The sequence below is a fragment of the Micrasema longulum genome, unplaced genomic scaffold (assembly GCF_059751315.1).
Source record: "Micrasema longulum isolate JH-2025_06_02 unplaced genomic scaffold, ASM5975131v1 h1tg000198l, whole genome shotgun sequence".
NCBI lineage: Eukaryota > Metazoa > Arthropoda > Insecta > Trichoptera > Brachycentridae > Micrasema > Micrasema longulum.
Genome location: NW_028277403.1, coordinates 540,383 through 568,154, shown reverse-complemented (window position 1 = coordinate 568,154; position 27,772 = coordinate 540,383). Strand labels below are relative to the sequence as shown.

Genomic DNA, 27,772 nt, shown 5'->3' with positions numbered 1-27,772 from the left:
CGTACAGAAGAATTATACATATAAAGATAGGGTAATTACATTTTCAGAAGTATTTTTTTTTCACACACTTGCTCCTTGAATAAAATATATTTTTTAAATTTTGGCGGCCCTCGTGATGTTTATATAACACGCTTGTTAAAGCGTGTTATATAAACATCCTAAAAAGAAGAAACCTCTTTTGCTCGCTGTGGGATTACAATATTAGTAATTTAAGTACAAAATACACATATATTTCAAAAAAATAAATGAAGGTATATAAAACATTTTTTTATAAATAGGTGCATATACATTATACATATGCATTGTTTTTATGGCTAGATGCTCTTAAACGTTCATTGGGCAGCATCTAGCCGTTCGGGTTCAAAACTGACAGTTATTTTAGAATTAGTTTCGACTTCAAAAAAATCTCATTTCTCTCTCGTATTTTAAATGGGCTTTTAAGAAAAAAACTGTCCACTTCAGAACGATTAAATAAATTGTAATTAAGGCAAAAATTGCTCGCTGGAACAATATTCTTGTCACTTTTAATGAGTAAATATGTGTACCGTGGGGTATCAGGCCCGTTGGTACATACCGATGTACCAACCGCAAAATTTGAAGATAAAGCGTCGTAAGTGTATCTTCGTAATCGCTCGAGATAATTTTTCTTCAACTTTAACGTCATGGTAAAGGTATGATGTACTTAACTCCGGATTGCAATAGCGGCCCCGGATGATTACCGTTAACCAAAGGCGTCATGCGTCATGTTATTGATCTGATGACGTTTAAGGCATTTAAAATGACGCGAGTTTTACCCAACCCAAAGTGCACTGATTTTTGCCAACCGTGACTCAGCATCTTTTCGGTCAACGAACGCATAAAATAATAAAATAATAGAGCTTTTACTTTTCAAAATCATTTCTATTTTTTCTTATATTGCGTAGCAACGGGTGTTTCAAGGTTAAATTCAAATCGGAATCAAATAGAGTTCAAGATTCGTATTACAATGAGAAAAAAGAGATTTACCGATGTTTGTCAATTTGATTATTTCTTCACGTCTGCAAAGCTTTTACATGATGAATGTACACATATACGAGTAATGTAAAAAATGTGATTTGATTCAGCGAACACGAATTTGCTCTATGACATGGAAAGTTCTTCCAAAAGACGCATGAAATCGTAAGACTGAAGTGATATTTAAAAAAATTTAAACGCACCCGGTTTCTGAAACATTTGATTAAATCTTTGGCATGTAGTTACTGACAAAATAAATTGTATTACCTACTACAATTTACATTTAATTATATATTGCTTATAATTTATTTTGTTAAGTGCCACCCAGATATTGTATTTGTAAGAAAATGACGTTATATAAATTTTTAATGATAAATATAATATAATACGGACCGTGCATTAATAATAAATTAAAAGTCATTCAATTAATTCACCAATAACTATAAGGCGAGGTGTTCCATTGTTTAATTGTTATAGAGCACAAATGTAAAAAAAAAAAAAAAAAATTTGACAAAGAACAGACAAAGACAGCAATCTAAAGTTCCATCACTACAAAAAAAAACTTCGTTAGATTAAATATTTCGAATTAAATATTAACGACATTAATTATTACGGTTTTATCTCCTTTACTTAACAAAAATCAACAGATGGAAGAATAATTGAAGAAATATGTAGTCTAGAAAGGCTAGTGTCAGATTTAATTTTTCTCTTGTCAACATTTTGTATGAAGCACAATTACATATGTGGTAATTTTTTTTAATTTATACGTTTTAAACACGTCAAACAGTTTAAATAATGCCAGAAATTGGCTGAAAAGTTTGTTTTCTATAATATTGCGATAGCATTGGCCCTTTTAGATACAATCCACAGAACTATAATTTTCAGGACTAAAATACCTAATTTTTTCAACAATAGATGTCGCTGTTTTTCACTGTACTTCCATTATCTTTGGAAAATTTATACGCATTTTAAATATAATATCTAAACTTAGCATACATTATATACGTAAAAATCTAAAAAATGCCTAATGTCATAAAAATGATAATCAACTTTCTATAGGCAGAATGGTGAACGTTACACAGTATGTAATCACATAAACAAGCCAATGACATGTCACAGGCCTGTAATTACCTAAACTTACATATTTTTTCCTCAAATATATTCTTCATCTATGGTAATGTATCGGTGCTTACTATTTATGGGTAAATTGGGTCTGCATTAAATATTGAGTTTTGATTAGTAATAAATTCATATCTTAATGCGTATTCCCATGACCATGTCCATGGATATTTGTTTTTGTTTTTTAATTTTTTTAATAAACATGTTACTTATGTTTTTTAAATTGATTAATAGGCTACCAAGTTAGCAAAAAATCAATTACTAGAACTTAATCAGATAAATAATCGATCTTTGTAAATTGATGTTTGGAGAAAATGTATTGTTTACAATAGCGCGTCAGTAAAAATCATTAAATCAATGTTGTTCTTTGACTCGATAAAAATTAAAATGTATTTGCCCATATTCTAACTTGAACCCTACAGTGGTCGGGGCTCAAAATTTGATGCGAGTGGTCGCGCGAGATATCTACAGAGAGTACATATGTCACCTAATTTGATTTATTTTAAAATATGTTTTTTCACTAGAATATTTCATAGTCCTTGGAGTGGCACAAAAGCGTAAAAATTATCATCCTACCTTCATGTTGAAAAACAATCAAGATTCACTACGTTTGGAGTACCAATGAAGTGCCATATGAACCATAATTTGCAGAAATAGAATACTGACTGAATTTAACCGCTACAGTAGGTACAAAAATACCTTTCTAACAGCATAATAAAAAATATCCATATTTAATGTTTTGTAAACTTTTAATACGATCACTGACTTACAAAAAAAATGATACGTTATTCCTACACTAGCTATATCATTTATTAAATAAATTTTTAAAAAAACATTATATGTACATACCTTTTAATGCGGCTAGCCTCTATTTTTCCTTTTTTGTTCCCATGATTACCCATTGTGCGATTATAAAAATACCGTTCTTTTTTATTTAAAAAAAAATTTCGTGGACACAGTGTATAAGGCGACCAGATTCCTCAGTGTGTGGAACGAGAATGAAGCGTCGTTCGTTATCCAGGTTTTTTTGTAAGGCACTTTGTATGATATTTTTACACCATTGAAATGGTGAAAGTTTATGCGATTTAATGATCCAAAATACATTTTTTTGAAAGAAACCCGACTATCGAAGAATAGAAAAAAAAAATCAGCGTTACGATAAGTTAATAAATATGGTCGTAGAATGTTTAATAATACCTTATACAAGGTGTTCTTTAAACCCTGTCCCATCCGAGACCACGATGATCAGTATGGGCAAAAAGACATATAAGCATATTCAAAATAAATTAATTCATTCTCCCCTGCAGAAGTAAGCAACTATTTGCTTTTTTGATATTTTATTTTTTAAAAATTTTATTCGTTCTAAAAATTTATTTTAATGTGCCAATTGTCTTCTTGCTCATACTGATCATCGTGGTTTCGGATATGACAGGGTTTCATGAACACCCTGTATATCGGATTGAGCTTTTAATGTTTTCAGTGAATTCATGATTTAAAAAAAAAAATAGTAACTTACAAGCAGTAAGTTATTAAAGAATAGAACAAATATTATATTTTGTCTACATATTTTTATATTTCGGCAGTGCTAATGCAAATATTTCAAATGTCAGATTAAAATATCACATTTAAGCATTTTTTACGCTACTCCCCGTTAATTATTCTGCTATTGTTTGAACATTTACATATATTAGTTCCATTCTTCCAACTGGTAACTTTTGACATTAACTTTAAAAAATAAAATGCTTCACATTCTCTTGAAAAAATATTTTGTTATTGAAAGATCAATTTGATATTAATTTGCGAGTGAAATTGAAGATGATCAATCTTCTAATTATGATTCTAAAATCTTTCCGCCCACACGTCTTTTTGCTATTCAAATGTATTTTGTAGTTCCCACGTTAGTAGTATTATACATACCTAGCGCATCCAGCTTGCGGTTATGCTTATATTTCTGATTATCAAATAAACGTGTAAGTCTAACACTTTTTTATTTATACTATCGGTACCGTAGGTGCCATAGTAACCTTGCCTGCAGAATAAAAACATGCTCATCAAACTGTCTGTTATTGATGGTTTTACAAGCATATAAAAACTGTGGACTTTTGATAGAGATGTGACGATCGCAATAGTGCCGAATCGGCAGTAAAAAAAAGTTTTAGCGTTCTTATGATTTATTAAAATATTTCAATTTTGGAGCAGTTTTATTCTAGCCGTAAAACGTATTAGAAAAAAGGGGTCGAGTTTTTCTACCGAGGTTTCATGGTGGAACTGCATTTTAATTATAACAGAATACGTATATAGTTTTATTATTATAAGAAAAACGGTAAACAAATAGTGGTAGAGCCTTTGAATTTTGTGCCTCAGTTATGAACGCTATCTTCATCTGTTTACAGGTGTTCTTTAAACCCTATCACATCCGAAACCACAATGATCAATATGGGCAAGAAGACATATTAGCATATTTAAAAATATATTTAGAAAAAAGAAAAAAAAAAAAAAAAAAAAAAAGATTGCTTACTTTTGCAGGGTAGAAATGAGGGGAGCGCGGCGCAGTATCAAATTCTCCCTTCCCCCTCCTCGTTTCTCCCCTGCAGAAGTAAGCAACCATTTGCTTTTTTTGACAGTTTATTTTAAAACAATTTATTCGTTCTAAAAAAATATTTTAATGTGCCAATATGTCTTTTTGCTCATACTGATCATCGTGGTTTCGGATGTGACAAGGTTTAATGAACACCCTGTATATCGAGACGGTATACTTAACTTCTGTACTATCTGTATCTTATCGTGGTATGTTCTACCTACTTGCTATATCGAAGCTATGTCATTTAAGAGCATAGATATATGTATCGTGACGTACGCTTCCCCTTGTTTCATATCGATGTACCTACCCAAAACTTGAAGGTGGGGGGTCGGTAGTATATCTTTGTAATCGCTATAGCGAATTTATCTTTAACTATACTGTCAAGGTGAAGGTATGACGTCTTTATCTTCCCACCATAATCGAGGCCCTGGTCAGTAAATCTATACAGAATCCTTAATACTACCACGGAATAGCAATCCGTCTCAACCGGTGTATAAATAATTACCATAACTATATTTATTGAGTTGATTTCGGCGCAAATTCAAAAAAGCAGGAAGGTAAGTAACGTTTACTGTACCTACTAAAATTAAATAAGTATTTTAAAAGAATTTTACTTTTTTTTTAAATGTGCAGTACAAAAAGTTTTATTGTTAATAAATTTAAGTAAATATTTATGTATTATAAACAACCACTTACCGACTTTTCTACATATATGTCTAACGGTTCAAGACGCACTCGTTTCTTTGTCAGGACACTAATTACTCTAACATGCCAAACCCACAATACACCTTCTCATAGTAGTTGCATAAAAATATATTGTTAATGTGTAACATCCTAGAAGATGATGCTTTACGTCAACCTTCAGCCGAATCGCTCAAAGCTTTATCAAATAGATAGATTTGCGAAAAAGTTTTTGTTGATAGTAAAACACATTAATGCTTGCCAAGAAGTTTTTAAAATAGCTTAAATATTCAATGTCGGCTCAACAAAATAATAGTTAAAACACACGGGTAAAAAATGGCAAGTTTCTCGGGTACAACTCTAGACTTGTTTAACGTAAACCAATTCATTTACATTTTTCACATTTATTGTATTATACGGGACACCATTATTTGTTATAAAAATAATATATTTAGCCTAAAAACGTTATTTTTTTATAGCTTGTCAAAATAGTTTTGCTATTCGATCAAAACAAAAAAAATATGCCGAACAACCGAACGACTGTCGAACTTACGTTACATCACTAATTTAAGATATTTTTTATTCAGAAAACAATAAACGACCTTTGCAATATTTTTTTCATGATCAATTCTTTTTATGACTACATGTTTTTAGATAGGGTAGTAAGAATAATAAATTAAAGACACGCTTTTACGAGTATTACCTTAAATATTGTAAACAATGTTTTGAGTTTGTACAAATTTTGTAGATAAGGACTGGATTCAAGCATCTAGGGAGTTGTTAACTACAACAGAGATGAAGAACATTTATGATAAGGAAATACATAAGTCTAAGTATCTACAGGGCTTATGACCTGTCGTTGGCTGGTTTGAGTGGTCACTTTACACATTGTGTAACGTTCAGCATTCTGCGTATATTTAAATATCTACATTCCTTTAATTCTTCCATCTGTTGATGTTTGAGAAGTGAAAGAGCTCAAACCTTTATTGATGCGGGTGAGATTAATCTGATTATGTAATTTCACCTTCATAATAGGCAACGCCTGGTAATAATTTTTGTACTTAAAAAATTTCAGATTCTGATATTTTAACAAATGATGGTAATTTTTTTTTGCAAAAAAAATTAAAGTTTAGGCATTCGTGTGGCTTATTTTGATATTTTTATTGACAATAAACATTTTTTTAATAGTTTTTTTTAAATAAAAAAAATTACACTATTTTGAACAAATTAAGTTCATACATATTTTTTTTAAATTCGCTACGTTAGGTACGTAGAATAAAATAAATATTTTGGTGTACAATAACAGGGTGTAGCATCTTATAATAATGAGTTTTCTTTAAATCATAAATATTCTAACATTACAAATAAATTATTAACGTTTCTAACAATTACCAAATAAAAAAATAAAAAAGAATTTTACACATCTTTTATAAATATTGTATTCCTAACTGTATTTTTTGTGTACTTTGTTCGTTTCATTAAATAAAAATATTCCCCTGTAAGTATCACAATGTCCCGTTGCTGTCTAGGAGTTAAAATATTACCAATTTATGGTTTTAGGTTTCGCACGTACATTTCGTAAACTAGAAAAAATATTCATTATGTTTTAAAATGTAGCGTTTACAAATCCTGCACCTACTTATCTAAAAATATTTGGACAAACTCAAAATACTGTAAATAAATTGGGAGTTAGCGTTTATAAAAAAAATCTACGATTTTTACTGATGAAATTATTATTTTAGTACGCAAGAAATCCTTTTCATACTTTAGTAGGATTAAAATATATTTTTATAAATTAATAGTATATTTCCATGAATAAATTATATTAAATAAACAATACTGAATATATATCGATTTGACGTTTTGAAGGATTGGGTAGAAAACCGGTTGAAAACTCAACCTTGTACCGCCATTAAAATAATTCAAACATGCATTCACTTCTAATTTAACATTACAACTTATTACAATTATTAGTATAGTAAAACTAATTCAAAAGCGCCAATAATCGATGTGGTAAAAATGTCATACGTACCAATATTATATTCGTCCTTGTGAAAATACAGGTAATATCATTTCAATACTTATATATTTATTAAAGGACACTGTCCACGTATACAATTCATAGAGTTTGAATATAACAATAAAAGAATCGTTAAAAACATTTTTTAAAAAGAAAAGAAGCATCGACAAACATAAGGGACATTAAGACAAGATCGAACTATTTATTTAGTGCTCGTTTAAATCGTTGCAAATTTAAACCAAAAAAGTTCAGATCTTGTCTTGAGTTAACAATACGATGAAAACGGGTCATTGGAGATGATTTTCTTAATCTGAATGAAGATAAATCCAGTCTTCAATCAAGCATTTTCGGGTGCTTTCTAGAAAATTCAATGGTTTTTTCAAACTCCTATTCATTTTTATAAAGCATTTAAAGGGCTGGTTTGAGTGATCACTTTACAAATTGTGTTACATTAACTATTCTGACAGGTAAATGCCTTCACTTCCATATTACTTCCTAAAAAACGACCCTTTTACAGCCAATGATGTTCGTAATTTAAGCAGAATGGTAATTGTTACACAATGTGCAGGTAAAGTTGTCACTTAAACTGGCGTGTGATCGACCAAAAGTTCTGTGTAAATGCCTAAACACCCGCAACTCCGTCTTTGTTAAGATAAATCAATATGTAAGAATATAAACATATTTTTTCATTCATTTGACGAGATAAAGGAAGTCAATGTCAACTTTCATATAATGTACGGCCAAGTTTATTTTTATGACAAATTATGTCCCATTACACCATTAAAGCTACGCAATATATCAAACAATCCTTCTATGCTGGTAAATTAATCATAGTTTGATAATAATTTATCGATGATCGATGTCTAATTCTTTCGAAGTGATTTTCGAGGACTACGATTTTTTTATAAGTTATAAGTAGATAGCAGATTCTAAATGTGGTATTTTAAATGGTAATTACTGTGTATTTATTATCCGAGGCAATTATATTAAAAAAAATATTAGTAAATTGAGCTACAATTAACTTTTTTTGCGATGAGGAAGTTCAGTGATACGGAAAATTGGATTGAAAAAATGTTTTCTTACACGCAGTAAAAATAAGAGCATTTAATTGTCCAGAGAAGGTTCTCGAAAATGTAAGATAAAAATATTTAAAATGAACTGAAGTGTTTTGAATATGTTCAAATATTTAGAGACAGGCTGGGTTTCCTCCCTGGTATCAGAAGGTTTAAAAAGAAGTATAAAAATTGGAAAATCGTTTTTAGGCGTTGCTTAGTGGGGGAATTGGTTCAGCCGGATGAATCTCACCCGAAAAATAAAGGTTTCAGCTCTTTCCCTTCACAAAAATCAACAAGTAAAAAAGTTGAAGAAATAAAGATGGTAAAACATAAGCGGAATGGTAAATGTAACACAGCGAGTAAAGTGGCCATTTAAACCAGCCAATGACAGGTCATAAACCCTGTAAATACCAAGACTTTCATACTCCCTCCTCAAAATGTTTTTCTCTCTGTTGCAACAAATTTAAATAAAAATTAACTAGTTTAAGTAATATCAAAGTTCTTGTAAATCAACCAATGAAAGAGTTGTGATAGATTTCCGATTTACGGGAAGCCAATTCACAAATCAGAAAAACTCACCGTAGAGAATATGTGACATCACAGAGTCATTACAAAATTGCAAAACTTTAACAAAATCATGCATTGATAATAAGACACATTTTTTTTAAATTTGGCTTAGTTAGTTTTCAATTGTTGAATTGAAAATTTTAACATAGCAGAAAGCTCGTCGCTATTATATGAAGATTTAAAAAAATATTTGATCGTCAATTGCCATAAAATTAAAAATATACTTCTCGTTTTTATTTGTGATGTTATGTGTATTTCAAAGTAAAGTTTAAACATGAAGCGGTAGAATCGTCTTTCTTTTTTAGCATTTCGACGTAAAAAAATGAGAAAATCTCTAAAGTTTACAGTGAGATTAACAGGAAACTTCATTTTTAGGTAATAGCCGAATTAATTAATAATGAAAGATTTACGAATTGTGTTTTTTTGTGAAATGTAGAGCAAATTTGGAATAAATCCACAATAATTCATTCAGTTCATAGCTGTCAAGACAATATGGCTAATTCGGTAACCGACCGCAACAGCAGTCAATGTCACGCCCGCCCTTTCACCCAATGCGCATGCGCGTGGGTCTGCAATCAGCTTCAGTCGTTGAAATCAAGCAAAACCTTAACCGGCAGTAGCGTGGTAGAAAATGAGCGAAATTATCGCAACGTTCATAGTTAAACCAGCGTTCGAAGAATTAGCGATAACGATGCACAAATCTAGTCTTACCATGTACGAGTAAGTAAAAACACAGTTTTATTATATTTTTTTTATTTTTCGCGTGTGACAAAGCCAAATGTGTGAGGCAATCATTTGTAGTATTTCAAGAATCGTCTACTAGTAAATGTCAATACCGCTTACATTTCCACGACTGAACAGCCAGCGCCATAAATGAATCTTTGGTTCAATGATTTATATTCAAATATCTATGCCCGTGTAGACAAGTCATGTCCTCTAAAGGGTGGGCAGTGGAAATTGATCACAGACACATCAGGTAAGTTATAAAATATCCCGAACACTACAAACCACATGTGATGGGAAATAAATTGCAAGAAACATAATGTTTCGAAATAAACTAAAGCAATTTTTAAAATAGCAATAAAATAAACGTATTAAAATAAGGTTAAATTCATTAGGGTTTTTTTCTTCTTTCATTACATTTTTATTAATTTTCATTTCATTTTGCTTGAATTTTAATGTAAGTTTTTCTTTTAATTTATTCATTTATTATAAATATTATGTAAGCTTTATCTGCATTGTTGTACGAAAATAAAATATGTTTTTTTAAAAATGGTAGAATAAGCTTTGCACTAATAACCTATTTTATTGGAATAACAATTATTATTATTGCATAAAAGTCAGTACATTTAACATACTAGAAGCTACGGAATAAAAATCTTTCTGTTTTCAATTATTAAAAAAACACACACAAAATGATTAAAAAATACTTCTATTTTAAATATTCAATATATGCGTTTTTTTACTAATACCTTTAATTTATTAAAAAAGAAAAGTTAGGATCTACAACCTTTTTTGAAAGTGTACAAATTGGGCAAGACGATACAATTTATGAAACTTTTCCTTAACCACACCCAGTAGTGCAAAGAACAATGCTTTGGTACTCTAGTTGCAGGGTATCTAAATCAATTTTATTATATGGAAGATCATATATTCTTTAGTATTTCGCTATAGGTCCCGGTCCAGAGATAATGAAATATCGCAGTGTAGAATAATCTTTTTAACCAAAATTTATTTTCCCCCTGCCAGGAATCTAACCTGGAACCTAAAGCATAGTAGGCAAACGTGCCAATCTCTACACTACTACGTGGACTTATCTTCACTCAATTTCCCCCTTTCAGAATTTCTATTGGAGAATAGCTGAGTCGAAAACACTCGATCCTATTGCACACTCTGATCTGTATTTTTTATACGCTCGAACAGATTTATTAATGAAGAAACAATAATAAATATATAATAAAGATAAATACTTAATTAAGTTGGATTAACTAGTCCGAGTTCAAATTAGATGTTTTTTTAACATATAATATAAAATTTAAAAGAATACGTATTTATATGTACTTAATTATAAGTTTAAACAAATTAACACAATTGCTTGTAGATTTAAAAGCATGGTTTATTTTTAAATATGCACATATTTTAATATTTTTAAGGTGTGTATTATACAAAGGTTCATTTATTAGGTAGGTACGAATATAATGGCAGATAAATTAACTCTTTCAGACCTGAATGTATTTCAGTGAATTTGAAAAATATTTTATATTCTTTTACTAAACGAAGTTTTTTTTTTTTAATATGTAAGGTGTTATCATAAGTTGTATCTTTTTTTTACGAAATTTAAAAATGAGCACCAAAAGTTTTTGAAAAATGGCTATTGTTATACGTCATTTGAAAAAAGTTTTCTGCTCTACAAGACGTTGTGTTTGCTTTTAAGTTACATATATTATTTTATATGACTAGAAGTCTTCAAAATGGAATGCCAAGTAGATGAAAGTGACCATTTTCCACAAATCGTTCTGTTCGTGTTTAATCGAGGGAATAAAGCGGTCAAAGCTGCTTTTGATATTTGCGCAGTGTATGAAGAAGAATACATTGATTAATTAATTTGTTATATTTTTTTGCTACGTCCTCTTAGTCTCTTCATTTGAAAGAAAAGAAACCCAATTTATGTTAACACCAAATAAATTATTAAATGTTAATTCTTTATAATTACTTTTGAATTATGAAAATCATGTCAAATGTGCAATTATCTGGAAATACATGTTACTTAACCAAATTCGTTCAATTTTAGCAAAATGAATTTAAGACTTACCTTTAAATTTATTGTTTTACGACAGAAATTAAATTCAGAACAAACAGAACCAGCAAGCTATTAAACGAGAAAAACTAATGTTTCTGTATATCTATTGCCCACTACCTACAAGCAGAAGAAATAAATAAGTTATTCGGGATACCAGTAATAAAAAATAAAAAATGTCGGTTTTCAATGATGGTTGGTATGTGAATAAAAAAAACCTTAGATTTCGTAAATATAAAATAAATAAAACAATCAGAATTTTTGCGCTACACACGAGGTTTAAAATATATGAAAAAACACTAATAAAGTTGAAAACACAACATATTTAGGATTCACACTCGACAAACAACTAAAATGAAAAAACCCCATTGAAAATAAAATAAACCAAATAGCAATTTGCATATTCTACAAAATAAAACAATATACTCCGAAAAAAAAAACATGAAGGTACCAAAGATATTAAAAAAGCAAACTCAACTATCTTTTACGTTTTTGAGGAACTGCAAACAAAACAACAATACAACTACAAAGGTAACAAAACAAAATACTTAAAAACACACATAATCTAGACTACCTTACGCCGACCGTAGAACTCTAAGAAAACATTCAGGCAAAATAGGCACAAATACTTAAAACAATCAACAAAATAACACCAGGACAGACGATGTCCTCTCGCTGACAAGAGTAACTACATACACGATCTCAACACAAGAAGATCACAACACATACAAAGAGCCAAAACAAGAACAAGCCGATCCCAGTTTATGATGAATGGACTAAAAATGCACAATAACTTACCTCACAATATCAAAACAATAACTACCTACACAGAAATTTGTAAAAGAACTAAAAAATCTCGTGAAAGCCAACAAAATTACTTGGTGATGTACAATTATAAACCGTGAGGTTTCTTCTGAAATAATAAATAAATACAAATATAAATAAATACAAATTTTGGGTATTCAGAATTACCTATCATCAGGTGTAAATATAAAGTGAAATAAATTCAAAATAAATGGTAATTCTGAACAGTCAAACTTTTTTATTCTTATTATTATTAGTTTTATTCTTATTAATATCAAACTCGGTATGTGGCGTAAAAATACAAAGTATTTAATTTGTTTTTTATTTTATATTTTAGTTATTTCACAAAAAAAAATACCGAAAAAATATGTAATCAAATTTTGTGTATATTTGAATATTCACCGGGGCTAAAAGGTTAGGAATTAATTATTAATTATAAGAATTATTAATTATTATTATTATTATCATTCTCTTTAATTGTTTTTAATAAAATGCCACTAAATATGTACGCTCATTATTGGCCTTTTAAATAATCGTATACTGGGTAAACTATCAGTATCTATTGGCACAAGAATTATTTGACCGGTTTAATTCTCCATTGTGCGTTGGTTTAACACTCCCTGATTCACTCTAAACAGATTTTTATGAAAAATCATGCATGCTTTAAATACAAAATAATTCATTAATAGTCTTTTTGTATGATGTATAATTTACTTAATTTAATTTTGAATGAAACTCTTTGATAACCTATCACGTAGTGCGTTCTTGCTAATGTCAAAGGCTTAGTTTAGTGTCTAATGATGTTTCTCTGTACACACATAACACAAATATAGTTTTTAGTTGTATTAGTGCTAAAGGAATGCATCAGAGTACCTTATAACGGAGGCTTCATAAATCTATTACGAAATTCTATTGTAATAAGCTTAAAATGAATGACCTGTGAGACTAGAGCTTCTAACTATCGTGACGCATCATAAAAACAGAATTTTAATAATATATTTTTTTCGTTCAGAAAAAAAACTACAAGGAAGTATTGTTTTTTTTTGTCTGTGTCCGGAAGAGTTAAAAAAAATTAGATGTACTTTTTTTATATTTTGTATTCTTATATAACAACTGTTGTTTTTCCTTATTAAATAAAAATAAAAAAAGAATTATTATTTGTCAATTTTTTTTATTTGAAAAAAACGGACACAACGTATGTCAACGCCTAGTAGATGCATTTATAAAATTATTTTTATTAATTCGTTAAAATGCTCAGAAAGATTATATTTATTTATTATAGTTATTTATCCGATTACAATTCATTACCGAACTCAAAGTTGTTTTACACAAGGATTTTTTATGCACCTTAAAAAAGAGCATAGTATTTTAACAGAAAATTAAGTATGAAAAACTTGTATTGGCCTTGAAAAGGTCAGCCACGTTTTTTGTGCGAATGGATTGTGAGTTGCAAAATTTAATCAAAGACTTGCAATAAAAATATTTATTTTTATATTCAATAATTGAATATGTAAATCAATACACTTTAATGGGCCAATAATCTACTGAAACATTCCATTTCAAAGTTGCCTATATTTTTTAGACGCTGGGCAAATTAAGCTTAGATTTTCGCTATTTCGGCTAATTGACAATGAAATAAATACTCAATAATTTCACAACTCTAGAAAACACAAACTCGTATACGTTTAACGCTTATTTATATAATTTTTTATTTAATTGACAAATGTTAAGTTTTTTTTAATGTTCATAGTACGAGTACGTAAATATAAAACTTATTCTTTATTACTTTCTCTAAAATGTTATTCATCTCTGTTATAATATATTAATTTTAATAACTTTCTAGGGGGTTAATTCCAGTCTGCAAAATAATTGACAATTTTAAAATACTATTGATGGTCCAAGAAGAAATATAAAACTCTAACCCGCATCAATAAAAGTTTTAGCTCTTTTACTTCACGAAGATAAACAGATGAAAGAATTGAAAGAATATGGATGCTTAAACATAAAGAAAGTGGTGAATGTTACACAGTGTGCAAGTGGCCAATTAAACCACCAATGACATGTCATAAGCCCTGTAAATCCTTAGACTTCTATATTTCCTTCATTAAAATATTATTCATTTCTGTTGTAATATATTAAACCAAATATGTTTTTTTTTAAATAGACTAAAGCAAATAATTTTTACATTTTTACATACATACATAATGAGGAAGTTGAGTGTTTTTTTTTATTTTTTATTTATCAATGGACTATCAAACTAAGCTTAACATTTTTTAAAAATAATTTTGTCATTGTAGATTTTTCGAACTTTTTTAATATTGAAATTACTCAACCCGTGACGTCACACAAGTTTTTGTCGGTGATTTTGGCTGACATTTAAAAGTAGAGCCCCGTAGCGTAGAAATACACTAAACGTTGAAAAATTGGCCACGGGAAACCAGAAATCTATCACAACACAAAACAAAACGGTAATTGATCAATTGATTCTAAAGATCTTGTAACGTAGGTCAAAGTAGTTTAATTTCATCAAATCCATTTTTTTTTTTTAAATATTCATTTTCGAGAAATTTCAAAAAAAGAATGCTCTAATTTTTACCGTAATTAAAGAAATATTTTTTAAATCCAATTTCTTTATTGGAAAAAGTTTACTTTAGCTTTTGGCTATGAGGCTCGTTTTGGCTCATCTCGATCCAATCTGACGAACGGGAAATCCTATTTTAAAATCAAGGTTATTAACACATTTGCATTTTTTCAATGCAAATCAACAGTTACGGACATCATTACATCAGGATACGTCGAACCCTGTATCCATAACCTCTTTATACATAAATAGAATTTTGCCTGCATTGAGATTTGGGATGGATATGGAATGTACAAATATAAAGTTAAAAGAGGAATTGTGTTTTATTTAGCTCTCATGTGGCGGTGATTACACACTAGTCTACATACGATACAAGTTTTGATATACTCGTATCTCTCTTATTTTTTTAAATGATGAATTTGTATTTTTCGTAATCATCAAATGGTTATTTTCACACCGGATTTGGAAAGTAAACATTTATAACTATGCTGGATATTAATACAAAAAATATTTAGCCTTGCTCCGCCAAGAATGAATGTGACGCCAATACAGCAATAAATATGTATAATAGAGAACACGAAGATAGAACTCATAACAAGGAAGACAGATACGCTGTTCTGTGGCTAGAGTTTTCGAGAAAAAAAAATCAGTCGATTATTGACAGTGATGGGGGGTGCACGCACGCACGTAAGATCACCGGCAAATTTAAGATATTCAATTTATTTTCCTGTAACATGACTAAATTATACGTTTATTTTTATAAATTATGGAAAAGGAATTATTTAACAGTATGCCACTATGGTTTTTTTTTCAAATTTCTGAACTTTAGAATATTCCGTCTTTTGCTGGTACACGATGTTACATCACCGCGCGCAAAGGGATTATTTACCACAGTCTTTTAAGAGTTTAAAACAGCCACACAAAATTCATTTGCTTTTCAATTTGAATATATCGTCTAGTTTAGTTTGATATTAATGTATTATATAAGACTTAATAAACAAGTTTTAAAATAAAATTACAGGTACATTTTATAAAAATTTTAAATAAAAAAAAATAAAAAAGGAGTTAGATTATAACAAGTCTTGCCGCTACTGAACGCATGGACTGTTAAAATTTTGGACCCCGTTTACAAAATTAAAGTGTTTTATGGTTTTTAACATTTACATATTGAAGCAAGATTACCAATTGTTTTGCAGTTACAAAGCGCATAGACGACTAGAATTCTAGCAACTTAAAATTATTTCAATATATTTACAAAACGTAAAGATTGAGCGTAGTAGATAAATTGTCAAGTACTCATAAAATATAAAATATAAAAAAAAAAAGCACTGTTTCAACTTTATGGTTAACGATATAAAGAAAAATATCCGAAGGGTAGCTTTTGTTAGTTATAGGTATCATAGGTACTTATATTAATTAAATAAAAATACATGATTTATTAACAAACATTATTTATTTAGTGGATAGTTTCAGGTAAAAATCCTGCTAAAGTAAATCGAGTTGAGATAAGTAGGCCTCGTGGTTTAGTTAGTGCGTTTGCCTGCCATTAAATAAACAAAATCTTGTTATTATCGTATGAAATGACTTTAATGCCAAAAGAAAAGTATTGAGATGTACGGCATTGGCAAATGCATAAAAATTTGTTACACTAGATTTTTTTTTTATGTACATAAAAAACTAACAACTTTTATAACGACGCGTTCTTATCATAAACACCAATATTTTTTTAGTAAATAATGTATTATTCTTTAACATTTTAAGAAAACATTTATGAATTTCTGTCATTTTTATATGTTAGTTCCTGCCAAAATATTTTGCATGGATATAATATGTGATATTTATATTAATATACATAATTTTAAAAAAACGTTGAAAATACCAAAATGTATAATTTAAATTGTTGTTTTTGCCTCCCTCGGTTACGGTGACGAAGGACGAAGAATATCCGGTTTATAGTCTCACAGAGGTTGGATGTTCGATCCAAAAACAACATTTTGTTCGCAAAATACCGTTATCGTACGATTATAATATAATCACAGTTATGTCATACCTTCATACTTTACACTCGTAAAATATAAGGACAAGAAATGTAAACAAACATTTCAACTCATTTCATACTGGTAGTAAGCTGTTATATAGTTACCATAGTAAGGTCGCAAATTCAATACCGATCGAGGGATGCGAATGTACATATTATAATATGACATATGGCTATAATATGTAATATAATTATTGTATCATAATAAAATGTCAAGTGATTATTTCTCCAACCGATTAAGTTGGTAACGTTCATCGGCTATAAAATAAAAAAATAATAGGTAATTGTTTCATATCTGTAATTATCTGTTTTGAGATGATGCTTAGTAGATACGAAAATCGTATTACTTTGTGATAATTTCAAATGAGTTAATAAAAACAAACAAATTTCTATAGATTTTCTACGAAGCTACATGTAGTAAGGTAGAGTGATATAATTGGCTTTTCAAAAAAGATTCATTGTGCTTAATATTTGTGATACGAATATATTTCAGTTTAACTTAAAGCATTTTTTGTCTTTTGGGTTATAAGTCATGTATGTAACGCAATGTGCCTTATCGTCTGACTAACTTGCAAAATTCCAATCTCCAAAAAAAAATTTTACAGGAGGGTGAAAAAACAGTATAAATTCAACAAATAATGCTGTTTTTTCACCTGACTGTAAAATTTTTTTTTTTGGAGATTGGAGTTTTGTAAGTTATTCAGACGTTATGTATGATTAGTCAATTAATTATATATATTAATATGTGTAAATTAAACATTCACCGATAATAATTTATGTGTTACTAACTGGAGCGTTGAAATAAACATAACTTCGTCAATTAATTATGCAAATTTAACGTGTTTTAAAACTTATGTAAAAAATACATAAATTATTACAACATAGTCAAGTTCACGTATTTATACAACAAACAGCAAATATAGGTAATTTCATAATCAACTTTTTACAGTTCGTTTTTTTTTTCTTAATTTCTATGATTTAATTAAATATTTTTATTTGTTTATCTTTAACGATTTTATATAAAACACTCGGTAATAAAATATAAAGCACATAAATGTGTACTCTATATACGAGTACATCGATTACCTAAAATATTTTTGCATTTTAAATTTTTGATTAGCCGTTCGAGATAATTTTAGGATGAGAGTTGTGGTAAAGCAGGGTTCAAACCTTATTTCTCTAATGATTTTGTGAATTTGGTAAAAGATATGAAATTGATAAACATTTTTATTTGATGATTTAAAATTTGTTGTTTTAACTATAACCTCAGTGTTATAAAAGATAGGTGTCCATTTTATGACGTTATTATTTTTTTTGAAACACGAAACACGTTGGCTAAGTTAAAAGGATACGCAGTTTGACTTTTCTTTATACAGAAGTATGTTTTTGTTTTCTTCCTGGATTATGACACAAGACCGATGTTTTTTTACACACTAGATATCCATTATTGGTGTGTCCTTATCATTTGTTTTTTTAAAATTATAAATTACTTTTATAGGTGCTAGGACCATCAAAAAACTTTTAAAAGTGCCGTCCTCGGACGTACGGTACGCAAATAATTTTGAAAAAAGCATTTTTTTTCTGACACTCAATTTGTATGTATTATTTTAATCATAAGTAAATCCAAATATTCGAATCTATAATAAATACTAATTATTTTTTAAGTTTCGGCACAAAAACTTTTTTCTGACAAATTACAAGTCAACTCAATATGGTATTGTAGGGTGGGGAGGTGCATATGCCAGTATATAAAACCCTCCTAAAATAGTAAGAAGATTAATTATTAAAGTAATTTTAAAGAAACTCTCAACATTAAATACGGAAAGTCCATATAACATATTATTATGGTTCATACAGTAGAAACTCTTTATAAAATAAATTATACCATACAAATTTATAAAGAAGAAAAAATAAAAGAATTTGAGATGAATAAGTCACTCAGATACCAACATTATATTAAAATTCCCGAATTCCACAAAATAACTTTGTCATTATAAGGTGTAAAAAAAATATTATAATCTCCCCAATGAACTAAAAACTATTCAAAATAATATATCAATAAATAAATTTAAAGTAAATCTAAAGAAATTTTTTTAACACGTGTAAAAACTACATTACATTGTTATTAGTATGAATGTATTATTGGTTTATGTTTTTCTTTATATATCCTATGTTTTTATTTCGTTTCTCATGTACTCGTATATTTAAAATTATATAAACTCTTTATTAATAAAAAAAAAATACTTTTCTTACACCTACACGTTACAATTTATAGTAATGAATTCCCATACTCTTATGTTGTATCTAATAATATAAGCATCAAAATACGAAAGTACTGTATCAAAGCATTGTAAATAATCTTAAGATATTAAACCAACCCACGTGACCACAATTAACAGTACGTAATTACGGCCATTTTGCATCTTGCACGCTTGTTAATATAGTCCTTTATTATCCTGCATAATTTCTTGTTTCACGTTCTGTTTTTGAATTAAAAGATTGGTTTCCATAGAAACAACGTATTCATAACTTGTATAGCACGCGGTACATCTAGTAAGGTACACCATCATCATCATCATTCCATTTCCACACCTTATGGTGCATAGAACACTGTATTGGTACACCAATTGCGGGGTATTTTGATAATTTTTGTTACATGAAGGTAAGATGATCTGTCTTACGCTTCAGGTACCAGTCCGGGGACTATAAAATATTATAGTGTAAAAACACTCTAGTTGGCTTTGTGGTGTAATGGTTAGCGTGTTTACCTACCATGCAAGAGGTCTCGGTTTCGATTCTTGAAATGGTTGATATAAAATATTTATTTATTGAATGAAATAATGGGGGCGCTACAAACAATATAAGTGTAGTTATATGGTGCTGATATGATCCGCAGTGGCGCCCTTATCTGAAAACTACCCGTTTATTTATAAATCTTATTAAAAATATATATATATATATATTTATTACTCAATTTACAATTCCATTATTGCAAAATTATTCATTTTCATGTCTTGAATTGCTAGAATGTTCCGTATCTTCCGTTACGAATATTATATATTAAATCAATACAAAGATATATATATTACCCCTGCGTCAAGTTATTTGAGGTCTTAGATATAAGGCAATTATAATTTGACACTTTATATACATAAACAATAAATAAACATATAAGGGCGGGCATATTGCCCTTAGGCAATTTCTTCCTACCTACCCAAACCGTTTAGTTTGAGAAAATTATAAATACATGGACATATTGAATCTTACAATTTTATACAAAAATTAAAAGCAAAGATTAAAAAAATATATATAAGTAAAAAAAAATATGAACACTATACTATGAAGAGAGGAGAGGGGATAAGAAGGAAAGAAGAAGGATAAAGGAACAATTTAAATATTTAGATAGTGACATTTTAGTCTTGACTTAAATAAAGAAGGGGCGGGGGCGTCTCTAACATTAGTGGGTAGATTATTTCACAATCGAGCGGCTACTACTGTGAAAGAGGAAACAAGAAAATTAGAGCGATGACAGGGTGTTAAAAGGGTTCTCTCGTTACTAGAACGAAGAGATAGTGCGGTTGTAAAAGAGGTTGGATGAGCTCTCTCAGATGTATGTTCAATATGTTACAATTATGTTGCAAAACCATGACCCAGATTTAATTAAATAAATTTGTAAAAAAAGGTTACTAGATATAGGTAGAGAAAAGTATGATCATTTACTCAAAAACATTTAAAAATAATAAATGGTATGAGTAAATATTGTTTGACGATATATACAAATTAACTAGTGGGATATAATGTTTATTTTTGCATGAAAATTTCTGCCTTAAAACAGGTTGTACCCAGTTAGGCAGATTAGACGTAATCCAATAAAATCTATCACCTAAGTATGTAAGTATATATAATAATAGATAAGTAGAAGATAAAGAAATTGTATTTTTTTGTCAATAAACCATGATTATTTTTGCATTATTATTATTATTATTATTATTATTATTATTATTATTATGGCACACTTGAATATGGAAAAAACATTTTTAAAAAGTACATATTTATTTATTCTTTCTTTCCCAATGTTTGCATTACTTTTTTACATTCATAATGATGTTCCCTCACTGGGGTGTTCCGTGCTGAGAGAATCATTATACTTTTCTGCATTATATCAATTATAATACTCGTAAGTTAATTTATGTGGTGTAGCAAATTTAAGGAAAAATATCGAAAAATTGTAAGATAACTTTTAAATAATTCTTTAATTAAATTAAATAAATAATTTTCAAAATGAAAATAAAATAATTCCTGTGAATGATAACATTACATTTAAATGGTTCAACATTTTATTTAACAATTTAGAAAACAGATTAATAAATAATTTTATGTTTCAATTATCAATAGTTTAATAACATGTTTTCAAATAATTAAGCACCACTATTAAGTTTATTCACAAAAATACAAGATATACTCGTATATATAAGTTTATGTTCTTTTAATCATGTTTAAATTATTATAATATCAAAATTTTGAATTGGTCAACTATATTATGAAAATCCCCCTCCTCCACTCCTTCATTCTATTTCCTTATCCCTTAACCGTTTTACGAGCTCTTTTTTTTCTCATGGCTTTTATAATATATTATTTTTCTCTTTAACCGCTCTCGCGGCACAGAAAACAGTTTTCCTCGTGTATTTTGTATGTAAATACATGAAAGAATACGGCCGCGAGAGCGTTTGGAATACCACCTATGGTAACTGTTTATTGCACTCTTTCGTCAGTTTGTCCGGACTTGGGTATCGCGTTGGGCGCTCCTCAGATGAAAAGTGTCTCCGAACAATCGTCATAACAATACCTACTTACTCGCTTAAGAAATTCATATAGGTACTTACTTCATTACGTAAATAGAGTATATATTATGTAGCGTTAATAAAAAGTTAGTATTTATACGATAAAAAAATATCAATCTGGCATGTCAAAACTTCCAACTGGAAATAAACGGAACGATGCATCCAAAATGCCATCGCTATTTAAATTTTAATGTATTATATGTATAAATTTGCTGCACAGTAATATTATAGTGCTCACAGATAAACCTGTAAATTATAAGAAATTCTATAGAATTTCTGAAATGGTCACTTTGTATGCTAAAAGGGCTAACTAAGCGGAGAGTCTTATAGCTTATGTTTCTTTAGAGAGACCGGGTTTTGTTTAAAATAATATATAATTTATTTTTTTTACATCTTTTTTTTGCACCACAACAGGCCAGGAGGCCTAATTAGAGTGGTGAATTACATCACAGAGCACCCAGGCTTGAGAAAAATTACATTTTAAATTTATTTCTTGTTCTCACCGGGAATCGAACCCGGAACCTTCCGTGCGTGAGTCAAGCGTCTTGACCACTACACTACGGAGGCCGCCAATAATATATTATAAATATTTAGTTAGTACTTCTAACTTTGCAACAATAACCGATGAACCAGAGATTCAATCTGTTTGTATAATAAACTCACATAAATGGCTATTTATTTTTATTTTTGCTGAATTTTTATGCCTAACAATGTGTGCCTATGTAAAATTTACAAACCTAAAATGAATATCTTTTTTACTATTTTTCTTCTATACTTCACTCTTTTAATGTAATTTTTTTTTATTATACATTACTTTTACTGAGTTTGACCATAAAAATTAACTATGTTTTCTTTATATTATACAACTTTGTATTTAACTTTAATTTTGCACAAATTGGCTACGGCCGTTAGTTATAATAATAAATAAAATAAATATTTCATTCTAGCTTTTACCACAAATTTGTATCTTTTATTACAAAGGTATTGGCAATTTCCAATAGAAATGCTCATTAAATTGTTGTGAACAGCTAGGCTCAAACTCGTTACACCTGCTTGTAAGACGAGCATTTTTTAGCTATTACATCACAGGAAAAATAGATACTTAAGTAGCAAAAATTAAAAAAGGATCAAATGTAAACCTTATATTTGTTTATCGAGCAATATAATTTTCACATTTTCAAACACGCCTTTTTTCGATTGTTTTCTTTTGGCACGACTGGATTTTAGTCACTCATGCCCTACGTCACGATTTAGTTTCACAGCACATATTAGTTTTCTAATTTTTTCGTCATCCATTCATTCCACGTGACCAAATCATCTCAGTGGTTAGTCTTAAAAATAGCATTCCAACCACTTAATTTCTGTCTTCATACTTCCTCTGCCAGCACCTAACACAGAAATATACCGTATCGAAATAATGTAATTTGAATTGAACAATAAATAGGTGTGTTCGCGTCCTTTGAATGCAAATTCAACCATAAAAACTATCATCGAAAGGACAGGTTTAATGAAAGCAGGCCATTGGACCTCTCGAATCCGTTAATATAGGTAATGTTCTAATCAGATAAATATCTTATATTATATTGTTCTTGGACCTCAAGTACAGTCACGGAGGCACCCACGGAATTATTTTCGAATTTACGTTTATGTGCGGATAAAACTATTCATTTATGTCTTATTCTGACTTCTCAGATTTAATATTGTAAATTAAACATGTTTATTAAACTAGCAGTCAATGTGTTTAATTACCATCATCGAGGTTCCAGGATCGATGATATTTGCTAGGTAAACGTAAAGAAAGTATTCGCGGAGTACGCTGTGCATTTTAATAATGCACAAGGTTTGTCTATGGTGTTGAAAACAAAGTGAGGTGGGGAAGAAGCGGAAAGTGCTTTTGGAGGAACCGTGTGAACCATTTGGAAGATACTTCTTCTTTTCCACATCCGCTCCTAAGTGGAGCATGTGGACATCATCAGATGCCTCCAGGAGACCCTATCGCCAGCCAGCATTTTTGCCTCTTCCCACGTCAATCCAGCGCCCCTTAATTCCGCCGAATAAAGTCGAAAGACCGTCATTGACGGCCTTCCAGGACGGCGTAAGCCCGCAGGTTTAAAGAAGAGGCAACTTGGTTTTAGGTTCTCCTGAGGTATGCGCAGCACGTGTCCAAGCCAAGTCCACCGCCGCATCCTCAAGACGCTCGTTATAGGAGGCTGCTGCATCCGTTCTCGGACTTCAATTTTAGTTATAAAATCGAACCACCTTATACCCAATATTCTTCTCAAGCACTTACTCTCAAAACTCAGAAGTTTGGTGTTTTGAGCTTTGGTAAGGTGTCAAGCTTCGCACCCATATGGGAGTACTGGCATTATACAAGAGTTGAATAATCGGCATTTTGTTTTGACCGAGTAAAGACTAGAGTTTCAGACAACACGCATCATGTTAAAAGTTGCTCCAGCAATTCCTAGGCGGATTGCGTGCTCTTTATGCACGCTTCCACCTCAGTTATGTGAACTCTCAAGTATTTAAAGCTGTCAACTTTTTCAATCCTCTGTAAAAGGACTGCATCATCAAATGGAAGATACAAGGCTTGCAAAAAAAAATAGTCTGAAAACCCTAGCAGCAAAACACTACCAGAAAGGAGGCCAGACTAAATCAATATTGAAATGTCACTATCTAAATATTCAAACCGTTCCTTTCTTCTTCGTTCCGTCCCATCTCCTCTCCTCTCTTCATAGTATAGTGTTATTTTTTTAAATATTTTTATTTTGTTAATCTTTGTTTTTAGTTTTGTATAAAATTTTAAATTTCAATATGTCCAAGTACTTATCATTTTCTCAAACTGAACGGTTTGGGTAGGTAGGAAGAAATAGCTTTAAAGCAATTTGCCCGCCCTTACATGTATATAGATTGTATATGTATATACAGTTTTGAATAAATCAATAATAAAAACAATGAGATATTTGATTTGAATATGAATAAACAGCTCTTCCAATTTAACAGTGGGTGTCGAATGTGAAAAAATAGAAGGTGAGCTTAGCCTTTATCACCCAGATAAGAATGTTTTGAAAATTATATGAATTAATGTTTAGAAAGGGGAAACCACATTTAATGATTAATTTTATCCGTAATAATGTAAATATATTCCGACATGACAATATAGGTTTTTAAACAAAACAAATTAGAAGACATCTTGCTTCTAAGTGATAAAAAATAAACCGATCTAAGTGTTACGGTTTTACAACTTTACCATTACTTACGGAGAAGAAACGATGTTCATGGACTATATCTTCGCTCTAGCAACGAGAGAACCCTTTTAATAACCCTTCACCCTTCATGATGCCCTTTCTTTATTTACATTTAAATCAAGATTGAAATGTCACTATCTACATGTTTGAGTTGTTCCTTTCCCCTTCTTCTTTCCATCCTATCACATCTCTTCTCCTCTTTTCATGGTATAGTGTAATTTTTGTTTTAAATTGTTTTATACTTTTGTATTCTGTTGAAAAAGATGTCCATGTACTTGCATTTTTGACAAAAAAACGTTTTGGGTAGGTAGGAAAAAAATGCTTTAAAGCAATATGCCCGCCCTTATCCGTATATAAATTGTATATGTATATAAAGTGTAAAAATAAATAAACAAATCTTAAGATAAGGATTTAACTAAGATAGGGACATAGATACATTATTATGCTTCATCTCAGTCCCAAGCCTATCTTATTAGATATATATCGTATCTTTGCGTTGTAAGCGCGTTTGAAATATAACCGGTATAGTCACATCAGAATAAGAATTTAAGGCAAGTGGGATAATAGCTATAATCTATATTTATCAGAAATGGTATGGGGAACTAATGAAATTGAAAACGTGATTGGTCCTCATTTCCTATCGGCACTCTTGTAAAATATGCAATTTGTGGCGTAGGATTGCGCCATTTCGCACATCCACACAGAAAAATTATCTGTACCAACAGTAATCGCACACCCATTATTAAATATTCAGATACGTAATATGTTTAAAGGACTGATTTTTTTTTAAAAATGAACAGAAAAAAAAATACGCACACGTCGTCAACAGTATTAGTCATCATTAAATGTTTGATAAAAAAACTATTTAAATCAAACCCAAAAACCTACATCTTCATTATTACGAGTTAAAAAAAAAGTGCAATAATACAACGTAGATAAATAAATAAGGGTCTCATTGAACTATTTCGCATCGAAAAAATAATAAAGTCGGGTTTCTGGCACAAATTGGTTTCCACAATTTAAGAAAAAATACATGTATCTTCATAACTGGCCGTAAAAAGTAAATAAAAATAGTTCCTATTTTATAAATGCAGAAAAAAATATTTTACGATATTCAGCTAGCAGTTTTATTTGAATTGTTAAATGAGCTTTTAATTTTGAAAATGCAATATTTCGCAACTAGTAAAATGTTTTTACCAAATTGTGTCAGAAACTCGATGATATTATACAAATTTATCGATGGAAAAAATAAAAAACGTATTTTCAAAGACATAAATGAAAATATCTTTAAAATGTTTTTTTTTATCCATAACCCCAAAATGTAAAAAAATAATTAAATAGTTAAATACGTAATACTTTCGTTATTGTATTAAATATTTTAATAATATAGGCACTAATAATATGAAATATTCATTGAATATTTATACAGTTTTTCCAAAAGAACATTTTTTTTTTGTTTAAATCGTATCACAAAAAGACGAAGGTAAATAAATCTGAAGTTTGTTTACTTATAAACACACTACTGTGCAGAATATTACTTCATATTTGAGTTAGGTAAATAATTTATTCGTTTACTCACCATAAGGAGTATGAAGAAAATCCGAGAAGCCTTCCTGCAAGGCATAGCTGTCACTTCCGGCGCCCCTTCCTGGCACCCTTCCTTCAGATGGTTTTCCTTGATAAATCACAGTTCATTTTCCGATCTTTTAGCACTTATACTTCACACACATTCAGTTTTTCTACTGTAGTAACATTGTCAAATTCCTTTTAGCACGTAACAACTGATGAATGTAATAATTGCAGCGAAATTGAACTTATTTTTCGATTTTTCGAAACGATTTCAAATATAATGTTAAACTTTAAAAAATTTTAATGTCATACAAAACAATCAATCAATTATTACGAATTGAATTTATTGTTCGGAATCTGATTTGAAACTTCATCTTTTCCACAATCGCCGCACTTTGTTTTTCGTTCGATTAAAGGTAACTAGACTAGACCAGCGCTTCCGTGTCGATGTTGGAACAAACGCGCGGCACTTCTGTGACGAAATTCGAACTGATTAGAATTCGCGCCGATCAAACGTCAGACTAAACCTTGCGTATGTAGGTACGAGATTTTTCGTTCTACTTCCGCTAGGCACTTCGACGTTTTCCGACCTATGGGGATAGTTCCCGCGCGTCCCGTCTGCGTCACTCAGTTCTCGCGACTGCGGCCGGCCCAGCTTCTCACCTGGTTATACCTCTGTACCGCTGGTAGACGCCATTGCAGAATTCAACTGTTATCAAACAGCTGAGAAGCGGATAGGCGAGGCGTAGGCACTGCGAACTGTGAGCTGATTATAATATTATTGTCCAACTCCGGCTACCTCGGCGCCAGTAATTCGCTCAGCGGTCACTTCTGCGCCAGTACATACATAAAGCGTCTATAAATATAATAGCCATTGAAAT

At 30.0% G+C, this 27,772-nt stretch overlaps 1 protein-coding gene across 1 annotated transcript in view; it reads right to left on the bottom strand.

Annotated features, from left to right (window-relative positions):
• The window catches only part of LOC148283781 (uncharacterized), a 212,313-nt gene extending 184,756 nt beyond the window's left edge, over positions 1-27,557 (bottom strand). The window contains exon 1 of the mRNA XM_088243278.1: positions 26,902-27,557. Coding sequence (XP_088099404.1) covers positions 26,902-26,946 — 45 coding nt within the window. The 5' untranslated portion in view covers positions 26,947-27,557. The remainder of the gene's footprint in view (positions 1-26,901) is intronic.
• Positions 27,558-27,772: the final 215 nt, after the last annotated feature.